The sequence below is a fragment of the Thamnophis elegans genome, chromosome 4 (genome assembly GCF_009769535.1).
Source record: "Thamnophis elegans isolate rThaEle1 chromosome 4, rThaEle1.pri, whole genome shotgun sequence".
NCBI lineage: Eukaryota > Metazoa > Chordata > Lepidosauria > Squamata > Colubridae > Thamnophis > Thamnophis elegans.
In genome coordinates, this window is record NC_045544.1 from 60700138 (window position 1) to 60712438 (window position 12301).

The 12301-nt window shown below is 40.7% G+C and overlaps 1 protein-coding gene across 5 annotated transcripts in view; it reads left to right on the forward strand.

The window, feature by feature from the left end:
* The window catches only part of QKI (QKI, KH domain containing RNA binding), a 105316-nt gene that overhangs the window by 48589 nt on the left and 44426 nt on the right, over positions 1-12301 (forward strand). For all 5 annotated transcript variants that reach the window (XM_032216256.1, XM_032216253.1, XM_032216254.1 and 2 more), the window contains exons 3-4: positions 4116-4232; positions 10168-10311. In XM_032216256.1, coding sequence (XP_032072147.1) covers positions 4116-4232; positions 10168-10311 — 261 coding nt within the window. The remainder of the gene's footprint in view (positions 1-4115; positions 4233-10167; positions 10312-12301) is intronic.

A 12301-nucleotide genomic window follows, 5' to 3' on the forward strand; every position in this document is an offset into this window, starting at 1 on the left:
TCCAGGCCAATACAGGGCAAGCGCCCATGAACGAAGCTCCAGAATGCTGATCCTCGGACTGCAGGAAGCAGTGGCTATCGCTGCATCCCAGGCCAGGTCAACGCTCATGAGTGTTTACTCCATGGCAATAGCCCCAGGTCTTTCCAGACCTGGAAAGAGGATTGGATGCCATTTTGAGAGCCGTAACGAGGTAAGCCCCCGGCAGCATTTTGAGCAGCTGACAATGACGTTTGCCCTGGGAACCATTAGCGTGGTATGGGGCCCCTTCTGGAACCTTCAGCCTTGCTGATCTGGGCATGCAGATTGCAGGGCTACAGTGCTTGCCATATGGCATATTCAAAATGGCGGACGCCATTCAGGATCAATCAGCCAGGGTGTCAGAAACCCCTCAGATGTTTTCCCCTCACGGATATAATGTGGCAGGGTCCTCGGGATCGAGACCTGCCAGAAAAAAGATGTCAGGTTTTCATCGCCTGCGGGCTTAACTTCACAGCAGATGCTTCCAGTGGTTTCTCCTACCATATCAGAGGGCCAGCGGGAGCTGCTCGTTGGTCAGAGTGTATGTACCACCTGAGATAATCGGGTCTCTGGGGTGGTGGTTGTTCCTGGCCATCTCCAAGGGTTGTCAGTTCAGGGAGCCGGACCGTTTGATGTTGGCAACAGATGCCAGCCTCTTTGGTTGGGGAAAATACTTACAATTGATGATGATTCAAGGTCCGTGTCCCAGCCAAATCTGAGCCACAACATAAATTGGCTGGAACTTCGGGCAATCCATCTAGCCCTCATTCACTTCCAGTATTGAAAAAGCACATTCTGGTCCTCACAGACAACATGGCCGCAAAGGCCCATATCTATCACCAAGGGGGACACACTCCAGGTCCCTCATGCAAGAGGACAAACAACTGGGTCTTTGGGTGGAGACACATCTTCAGTCCATAAGGGTGGAGCATATTTTGGGGGTGGCAAAAGTACAGGCAGACTGGCTCAGCCGCGCTTCAGTTGATCATGCAGAGTGGTGCCTGCACCTGAACCTGTTCCAGGAACTGACAGAATGGTTTGGATCTCCAGTAGTCGATCTCTTTGCAACCCCAGACAACAGCCAACTACCCAGGTTCTACACCAGATATGTAGCTCCAGGGGCAGAGGGAGTGCATGCCCTGCTGGCCGTGGCCTCCAGGACTGTTATGTGCCTTCCCTCCTCTTCCAGACATCCAGAGGTCATCAGGAAGATGCTGGAGAAGGAGGAGGAGCTCTTACTCCTGGCGCCCCACTGGCCCAAAAGGCCTTGGTTCGCAGAAAGGGGAACCTTTCTGTGATTCCACTCTGGAGGATCACTCCAACCAAGATTTTGCTCAGTCAGGGGTCTCTGGTTCACCCGGACCCTCAGTGACTCAAGTTGCCGGCCTGGTGATTGAGTGAAGTGTCTTGAGTGAGGACAATCTGTCCACCATGGTCATCAGGACGATCCAGGCATAAAGACAGTCTTCAACCAACCGCCTGTACGATGCCACCTGGAGAGCCTTTTGCTGTTGGTGCTCACTTAAGGATCTTGTCCCCACAGAGGCTTCCGTTCCTTGAGTCCTGGATTTCCTACAGGAAGGACTTGATAGGGGACTGTCCTCTAATGCTCTCAGGAGGCAGGTAGCAACCCTATCTTCAGTTCTGACATGTGGATCACTGGAATCTCTGGCCCAGCATCCTTAGATCTGATAGTTTTTAAGGGGTGCTACCAACCTAAAGCCCTCGATTGTTCACAAATATCCCACCTGGGACTTGACCAAGGTACTGAACTCCCTCACTGGGGCCCCTTTGAACCTTTGAAGACTACCTGCCTATGCAGTGACGTGCAGTGAGCTTCATGGCCGGTGATGCAAGCGCGAAAGCCCCACTGAAGCCCCGGACACCACCAGGGCCCTGCCGCCACTTTAAAGCCCGGGTGGCAAGGCTTTAAAGTGGCGGCAGGGCCCCGGCAGCAGGACTTTAAAGTCCTGGATCGCTGGATAATTGGGTGGTGTTTTTTTTAAATTAAACAAAACACGCCTTTTTAGCACATCGCCTCCTTGCTTAGATTAGAACGTTCACCCTGTTAAAATTATCTCGACAAATACCAAACTGTTTCACCAAATACGATCAATTTTATTGAGAAAACACCAGCTGGAAAGTCTGTGTATGTGGGCCTGCTATTTTTTTTTAAAAGCAATTGTCCTGACCCTTTAGATTTGAAATAGACGATACCTCACCGAGCATGTCCGGCTGCTGTGGGGAAGACTGCTCCTATGAGATCCTCAGCCGGAGGACCAAATTTGGGGAGAGCCAGCAGGCTCACTTGGGCACTCCATATGGAGGTTGCTGCCATTGAGGTGCTCCTTCCACGCCCTCCGAAATAACCCGCCCAACGTAAGCGTGCCTTCCTCGTGGCTCCTCTTGACCAACACACAATTTCTTTTTCCACAGTCACTCAACTTCAAACCTGCAAGGCATGATTTGCTGCTCCCAGATCAGGAGGTGGGAGAATCACGTGCCTCCTTTGCATACATAATTTTTCGCCTTTTAACCCTTGCTTAACTCTTAAAAGGTGAAAAATTCCTTATGCAAAGGAGGCACATAGTTCTCTCACCTCCACCTACAGTTAGCACTAAGCAGACTCAGTCACTGTGACAGCAACTATCTTGGCCTTTTTAATTAATTTAAAAATTATTTTCTTTTCCTCATGGTGAGGCCCCGCCTCCCCTGACTGCACGTCCCTGTGCCTACGATACCTTACCTTTAAGGTAGCATTTCTGGTGGCCATCACATCGGCCAGGTGGGTATCGGAACTGGCAGACTTGTCAGTTAGACAAGACCTCTGTGTGTTTCACATGGACAGGGTGGTGTTGCGGCTGGACCCATCCTTTGTTCCGAAGAGAAACACATGGTTACTCCCAGGAGCCCGGGAGCTGGTGCTGCCAAACTTCTGGCCTGAACAGTCCATCATCTGGAGCGAAAGTGGCACACACTGGATTTGCAGAGGGCTCTCCGCATTTACATCAGGAGGACCTCTTCTCTGAGGTCCAGAAGAGGACCTCTTCTCTGAGGTGCACATAATCTTTATTTGTCTCCTTTTAACCAGCCACGATGGGCAACAAGGTGACCCCATGTTCTTTGGGACGTTGGATCAGGGCCTGCATATCAACATAGTTGATAAGTGAGGACTGTATGTAAAAACTCTTTCATGACTAATCTGAATTTTTCTTGCCAACTTTATTGTCTCCAAATCACCTGGGTCTTTTTGAGCATTAGTCCTTGGTCATATGAAATCTGTTCCTTTAAGGCTATTGTTTCTGCAGAAGTCTTCGGCCAATATTCCCAAAGAAACTTGCAAGTTTGTCACCTCCAGAAACCTATCCTTGTATCATTTATTGGAGATAATGGTCTATCTTTAAATAATACTCAAGTCACCGGGTAATCACCAATTTGTTCCTTAAGGATCCTTTAGGTCTTTTATCTACTGTATATGCTTAAATATAGAACTGTAAAACTTTTGATAGCTAAAATAGTGAAATGTATTTTTTAAAGTGATATATAAATATAGATGCTTTCCTTTCTCTGCCTCATTCCCCCCCCCCCCCCCAATTGGGTTTAATTTGAAGTATAGACTTAGTTGTCTGTACAGGATAAATAGTGTCTCCATTTGTCAGGGAGGATTGAATTGGAGTGGGCACGTGCGCACGCACAATTGGGGCACGCCATAAGCAAAAGGTTTACCACCACTGTCCTAGCTTGTAAGTACTGGATAACTGCACTCACTGAAATGGTTGTATTTACAATTCCTTTAACATGTTCAATTGTTTAATAATTATGGTAACTGATATATTATAATCTAAGCATCTGTTGTAATTTACTATATCCACACTAGCTTTTTTCTATTTTCTAATGTATTTTTTAACTTTAACAAAGTTTTTTTCATAGTTTTGAAGGAATAATTCAGAATGATAGGTATGTGCTAGGGCAAAGTGTTGTAATATAGTTCCTTGTGTAGGTGTGTGTCCTCCTTCACAGCAAAGTTTTACAGAATACTGGGTGTTAATTATTTTCATTGTGTTCTAAGCAATTGTTTTTCTTCTTTAAAATTTCAGTTCAATTTTGTTGGAAGAATTCTTGGGCCTAGAGGGCTAACAGCTAAACAACTTGAAGCTGAAACAGGATGTAAGATTATGGTCCGAGGCAAAGGGTCTATGAGAGACAAGAAGAAGGTAAGTTCATTAAAAATAGCAATTGATTGTCAGGAAAACTTTTTTACAGATAGCAGAATTTCCAATATAATTAACTGATTAAACTAATAAAATACTCCAGTTTACAATGTTACTAAATTGTGTAGTACTTTGGAAAAAAGTTCTTTGCTTTATCCAAATGGTTTGTACATATATATGTTATGTGTCTTGAAGGAAGTCTTGAGGCTTTGCTTACTTATAGGGGATGTGTGTGTGTTGGTGGAATGTTTACTGGGATTCTGTAACATATATCTGTACCCCTCCAAATGTGGAAGGAATTAAATTTAATATTAAAAAAGAATTAATGCAATTTTATTTTCAAGAATAGAGTAGCAACTCTTTTTTTTAAAAAAAGAAAAATCTGCCTGTTACAACTTCATAGTATATTTGGATTATGCAAAAAGCTTCAAGAAATTATATATTTCAGTAAGCCCTAATATAAAAACTGACTGGACTAAGAAATAGCTGTTAACAATCATGGTCTGTAATCTTGGCCCCTCCATTATACATTTATGATTGAGATGTTCATTGCAAAAATCCTAAAGACAATATCTTATTTAGAAATAGAGCTCACTTTTTCTCTACTTAATACCATCACTCATTCACGGTTATAACCCTTCACTGAAAAACAGATGAAATATTCTGGTTGGTTCTTTATATAAAAGAGTTGTTATATTTTGAGAGTTTGATATGAAACATAGTTTTTTAATCTCAAGATTATTAATTTAATTTTTATATCAGAACTTTAAGGCAATAGTATTTAGTTTTCACTTTATAAGAATATATATATAAATATACAAAAGTATTCAAAATAAAAATTTACATTTACAGAGTACTGATTACTATGTGAAATATAAAAAGTAAGGCTAATATATAAGATTTAGAAGATAGCTAATTTTTATTTTGACTATATTTTTAGATACTAAAGTGAAGATGGATTATACTGTAGCCTAAATATGAGCTCAGATCCTCCTCCTCCTCTTTAGCAATAGCAATAGCAATAGCAGTAGACTTATATACCGCTTCATAGGGCTTTCAGCCCTCTCTAAGCGGTTTACAGAGAGTCAGCATATTGCCCCCAACAATCTGGGTCCTCATTTTACCCACCTCGGAAGGATGGAAGGCTGAGTCAACCCTGAGCCGGTGAGATTTGAACCGCTGAACTGCTGATCTAGCAGTAGCCTGCAGTAGCCTGCAGTGCTGCATTTAACCACTGCGCCATCTCGGCTCCTTTACTTCTTTCAATTAATGTTTTCCAATAAACTTCGTATTTTCTCTATCATTTCTTCAGTGCCCCAAGAGCATAATTTTATCTGGTGATAGAGGCGGGTTACTCCTAGTTCGGCCCGGATTGGGCAAACTGGTAGTGGCAACGGCAGGAGGCTCCACCCACCTGCCCGGATGCTTCTGTGCATGTGCAGAAGCGTCGCACACACTCAAGTGAACCTGTAGTAAAAAAATGAAAACCCACCACTAGCTGGTAGCATCAGCAAACAACATCTAAGCTTAGAGACCAGTGGTGGGTTGCAGACGGTACATCCCGGTATGGGCGTACTGGAGCCTGCCCGGAGCACTGCGTTCCGGTACGGTGCTCCGGAGGGTCCACCCGAACTCCTTACCTGTCCTTTAAGGCCCTCGGCGCTTCCTTGCACACACATGGCACGTAAAGCGCTTGCGTGCCGCTCTGCCAAGCAGCTGGAGCGTCCCGGAGGTATGATGCATGCGTGCAGTGCGCGCGTTTGTGTGAAGGGCGCCGGGATCCGGAACCCATCACTGACGGCTGTGACTAGGGGGGCATTCGCCCAGGTTCGCCTGGTGCGCCAGTTGCGACCCTACCTGAATCGGGAGGCACTCACAACAGTCACTCGGGCCCTTGTGACCTCTAGGCTGGAATACTGCAATGTGCTCTACATGGGGCTGCCCTTGAAGAGCATCCGGCGACTTCAGTTGGTACAGAACGCGGCAGCGCGAGTGATTGTGGGTGCACCGCGGTTCACCCACATAACACCTATCCTCCGCGAGCTGCGCTGGCTACCTGTCGATCTCCGGATGCGCTTCAAGGTGCTATTAGTCACTCATAAAGCCCTGCATGGTAGTGGATCTGGATACTTGAGAGACCGCCTCCTGCCAATCACCTCCCTGCGACCAATTAGATCACACAGATTGGGCCTCCTCCGTATTCCATCAGCCAGCCAGTGCCGGCTGGCAACTACAAGGAGGAGGGCCTTCTCAGTAGTTGCCCCGACCCTTTGGAACGAACTCCCCGTGGAGATTCGTACCCTCACCACCGTCCAGGCCTTCCGCACAGCCCTCAAGAACTGGCTAGCCCGTCAGGCCTGGGGACAAGGATAGCCGCCCCTCCCGAATGATGAATGTATGTTGCTTATTACTTTTATTATATGTGTCTATGTTACTGTTTGTACTTCCCCTCCCTGATTTTATGTGAGCCGCCCTGAGTCCCCTCAGGGAAAAGGGTGGCCTACAAATGTTAATAAAATCTAAAATCTAAATCTAAATCTGTTAGAGACATACATCTAACATACTGAACTTAGCTTGCTTGAATGGTGGCAGTATCAACTACTAGGGAATATCAAAACTGGGAAGCAGGAAGACATCCTGGAAAATGGCACAAGTGTATTGCTGCCATTACAAGTTGACGAAGTCATGAGCAATTCCTTTTCACTTTGGGAGACTTATTTTCTGATCAGCATCAAGATATAGTTACATTCTCTTGGTATGTATATATGATATGTGGACTAGAACTGTTACACTATAGGAATAGTAGCTTCTCTCTGGGTTCTTTATGTCTTAAGACCTTGAGTGACATTAAAGCATGTCTTTCATTATAGCCTAGAATATTAAGGTTCACTGAGCGAGTGGATATATGGAAATTTGATAGCATTCTCTAGAAATATAGTCCTGTTACTCGTTGTATAAAAAGAGATGCTATGTAAACTTAAACATAAAATTTAAATTGTTTTCTCTTGTTCTGTAATGCTGCCTTTTACTCAATTTGTGAAAAATTTACTTACTAGAATAATAAATAATAGTAAATGTGTTAAAATTTTAGATCTATAATTTAATTGTAATAAAGTCAGTTATGAGGTTCTTTTTGAAAACACAATCCATTTTTCTTACCAGATGCTGTTAGTGTACAGTATGTCTTAAATGGTAATTACAGTGCATTTAATTTAAAGAATTTGAAAAAAAAAGACACCCTTCAAATTTGTATAGCCATCCATCTTACCAAAAGCTACTCTGGGTGTTCCCTCCTAAATACTTTACAAGGACCTTCGCCCTTTCATTTAGGGCTTCTTACTCTTCAGATCTATAAATCATTAATTCGTTTTATTTCTTCTTTCAGCAAAAAAAATCAATATAAAATTCTAGTCATTCAAAAAAAAGTTTTTGTTGTTTGTTCTCTGACCAATCAGATCAGTTTCTCCAGTTCTGCAAATTTTGATATAATCACAATCTATTCCTCTACTATGGGAATTTCATTATTCTTTCATTATTGTACATACAATAATCTTGTTGCAGTTACAATCTGCAGAATTAATGTACTATAAGTCACAATAAAAAAGTTGATTTTCTAGCAGTATTAATCCTTAAAATCATTTGCAACATTATATGAATTGGTACCCAGAATTTCTTACCTTTCTCAGAAGTCCACTATGAATATAAAACATCTCCTTGTGTTTGCACATGTCCAGCACTGGTTTGAAATACTTTTATAAATAATTTTGATAATTTTGTTGGTATCATATACCAACACTATATCATTTTATAGAAATTTCATCTAAAATTATGACAGTGTAAGTTAATATCAGTTTAGTAAATAGCAATGGCAGTGGCACTTGCATACAACTCCATAGTGCTGTACAGCACACTCAGTGATTTATAATGTCAGCATATTACCCCTACAATCTGGACTCTCACTTTACTAACCTCAGAAGGATGGAAGCTTGATTCACAGGCTTGAGCCTGTCAGGACAAATTGTGGCTGTGGGCAGTTAGGCAATATTACATACTAACCACTGTGCCACTATTTTACCTCCATTTTCTGTCAAATACCCCTCTCTATGAAGTATCTTGCTATATTTTAAATTTTATATTTGCCATTTCAGATACTTGGTGTTCAGTGGTGTTCTTCAATCCAGCCTCCTTGTATACAACTAAATTTAGATCCAGTTCATACTATCTTGTGAATATTGTGTATTTTCTTAATAGTATGATATTTAAAATAAGACATCTGGCAGATTTATGGGGGACATTTATCTTCTAATGAGAGGTCTCTGTATGCAGAAGAAAAAGAATAGGATTGATTGCACACAGTCTAAAATTTCAAAGCGCTTCTAGATTATTTGCATGCCTAATTACTGTGCATTCAAAATTAAGTAAACTATAGCTGCTTGGAGCTGGAAAATGAAAAGCAATCTTTTATGGAGAAAATAACACATTTGTATGTTCGCCTTTCTATATTTTAGAATTAGATTTTTTTCTGCATGTGTAATAATAGTGTCTAAAAATATGCTTCTGTATTAAATGAGTGAATGGGGTCCTGAAACATCAGCTTTGTTTTGATGTAGCAAAGAAAATGATGCTGAGAAAAACTTAGCAGTGATGTGCATTTTGGTGATAAAGGACTATGTCAGAATAGCAATTAATTACCTTCTTTGCTTGATATGGAAAACTGGTCCATATTCACCTTCCTAATCCTCCGGAGTATTCTGTTCAAATGCTTCTATTGGTGAAGGATATTAATACACATTTGAGTTTGCTTAGATTTTTATTTGATTTGTGTGACTCCAGTATATAAAGCAATTACATTTGAGTTCTTGATATTTTGTCTAAAGTACATGGGAAAGTAGTAAAAAGAATAGTTTACATATGTATATAAGGAAATCTTCTAAGTTAATTGAAGAACAGCTCAGTAATTATGCAGTTAACTTACAAGGTTTCACTGCACAGGTAGTCCTTGAGTTATGAGTATAATGGAGTTTGCCCATTCTGTTCGTAACCGAGGATTAGTGGGAGTGAATCTTGTACCGTCAACGAGATCACTGCCTCTTTTTGTCCACACATTCACTAATCAAATGTGAGGTTCGTTAAATGAACATGAGATATTTCAGGGTGGGGAAGGCCATTGGGGGGGGGGGGTACTGATGGAACAGGCCACCTGTCTAAGACCATCTAAGAGGTTCCCGTCCCACTGAAATCCACCATGCTCTCAAAATTGCTTTTCCTTCCCCAACCTGCCATGCCGGGTCACTTACTTTGTGAAGATCTAACAAGCAGTCTCCTCTCCAGCCTCATGTGCCCCTTCAAAGCTCCATCAGATAATCTTTATAGTAATCATATAAGGCAGGCTAATGTTTTTCTATATGTGGGCATGCTTGTGTGATAAAGTGGCACACTATTATATTAGTGTCTATTAAAAGAAAATATAGTAATAATGAACTCAGTTGAGTATAGCAAGAATGGGCTATTGAAATAAGCAGGATGTATTAGTGCATTGGGAAGATGCTGAGGTTTGCAAAAAAAAAAAAGGCCTAAGGTGATTATCACTTTTTTCTTGACCCCCAAATGAAGTCTGAGAATGTATAATAGTATCTTATTTTCAATTGAGTTGTGTCATGATAGCAGTACAAAGTGAGAAAATCCTTAGATCTCAAATTATTCTTTTGTCTTTCTTACTCAGTTAAATCTCTAGAAAGTTTTTATGTTGAATTCTCCCTGTTAGCAATAAAAAAGTACTTTTTGGACATTTGATGATAATTGTTAGGGTTTTCAAAAATACAAAATGCACAGTGAAGCATACAAGCACACACACTCATATCTGATTCTAATATTGTCTGGTAATCTGACTTGTTGCAATTAAGGTTAACTAATTAAATGTGATCTTTCATTTTTCTAGGAAGAACAAAACAGAGGCAAGCCCAATTGGGAACATCTGAATGAAGATTTGCATGTATTAATTACTGTGGAAGATGCTCAAAATAGAGCAGAAATCAAATTGAAGAGGGCTGTGGAGGAAGTAAAAAAATTACTGGTACCTGCAGTAAGTAATATTATTGACATATTGATGTTTGATATATTCCTTAAGGTTATATTATCTTCCATATTACATTGTATATAGGAAGGAAATATGTTCAAGTAAAGTATTTTCCATCTAAAGCATTGTTGGTATATGATGCACTGTAATATATAAATAAGATTGAATGTAGGATATTAATTGCTTTTTCAAAAGCAACTCTCTGATTTGAAAAAAGCAATATATAACTAATGTATACTTAGAAGACATATAAATAGGTTTATAGGAGAAATAGGAATATTTCAGATAATTTTTACTATTGCCTGGAGAGCAGTATGAGGCAATTCACTTATATAGCATGCCATCTATTTAGTAAGTGTCTTCTAAAATTATAAAACTCAGTTAAGTTGTGGAATTTTCGGAAACAGTTTGTAATAAGGAGGGCTATTAAGAAAAAAAATGGTTAGGCATGGCATGACGCTTGTACACTCTGTAGTAGTAACACTGCAATCTATCTATTCTATCCAAGTGGGTAGAAAGAAGGTGCATCAGATCTCGCTAGGTTATATAGTACTATTTACTAGCCATAATTTTGAAATTTGATTTAATAATTCATCGATGCAACATTTTTCTTGTTATAAAATTGTTCTACTGAACATAGATATCTATCAGAAAAATGTATCAAAGAAGTCAGTGTATTGGCTGTAGTTTATTTACTATATAATAGCTTTTTATATCATTTATGTTCCATAAAAGACCATTTTGGAGCTGGGGATATTTCATTCCTAGTATGTGCATGAGCAGGATGTTTGGTTATATAAATTTTATAGGTATCATAAAGAAAGAAACATGCAGAGGAAGAAAACTAATGTAAAAATACAAATACAAAAATACAAACACAAATTCTGTTTGCTTAATATAGAAGGAATATAGAAAGAAAAGTTCCTTAGAGACCCATATAAAGTTGGAAAATGTTTTTCATACAAACTCATATTAGAAGGATTTTTCTAAAATTATATATTGTATCTTAATAGTTGTTACTAACTATAATAAAATTATTAGAAAGATATAAATATGTCTTTGTTATACCACTTAATTAAATTAAATTCTGATGAATGCTAGGTTCCGCAGCGCCGGGCGGATTAGTACAATAAAAAAAGGCAGAGTAGGACCTATAGTGGCTAAAAATTCTGAGGCCGCCTTGCAGGAGTATTCCTGGGGCTAGAGACCTTACCGGCAACCCAGACAAGGCCAGCACACCATCTAGTGGAGATTTGCATAGGAGCCAGGCAGCGGTGATCCAAACGGCCCAAAAGCGCAGGAAGCGGAGGCTTTAAAATGTCTGCCGTGCACATCAGGGGAAGAAAAGAACTATCAGCCGCCGACAGAGCCAATGGAAGGATCTCCTGTCAGGCGGTTCCTAATTATGTCCGACAGAATGGAGTAGGGAGAAAATCCTTGCTCCCTGTGTCAGCCAGCAGCCGCAGGACAGACACACAATCAATGGCCTCACCTTAGCCGTGTGTGTTGCAGAAGACAGCTTACCCCTGACAGCCTGTTCCAAGTGCTTCACTAAGACGAAAAGGAACTAAACTAAGTACAAACAGGAAATTTACACTCTTAAAAAATAAAATACAGTATCTAATATAAGGTTGGAGATTCCAAGTCCAAGGAGTGTTGGAGCTCCCCAAATTGCATCCTTATCGGGCCAGACTTAGTTGAAAAACTGGCTTCAGTAAGGAGCAGGAGGCATGGCCAAAGAAATTGAACTCAGTCCTTGGGCAGATAGACTAAAGTTAACCATGGTTGGACTCTCCAAGCAGCACACAGGAGAATGATACAACTCTAAAATCAGTTCTGAATAGTCTTGCTTGATTTCAGTCAATGAGTACAATTGAAACTGCATGTAAAGATGCAATTTTAGTAAAAATTGAAAGCCAATGTGATTTAGTGGCCAAAGATACCCTAAATTCCAATCTTCCCTTAATCATGAAAATTAGCTGTGTGACTTTTAGAC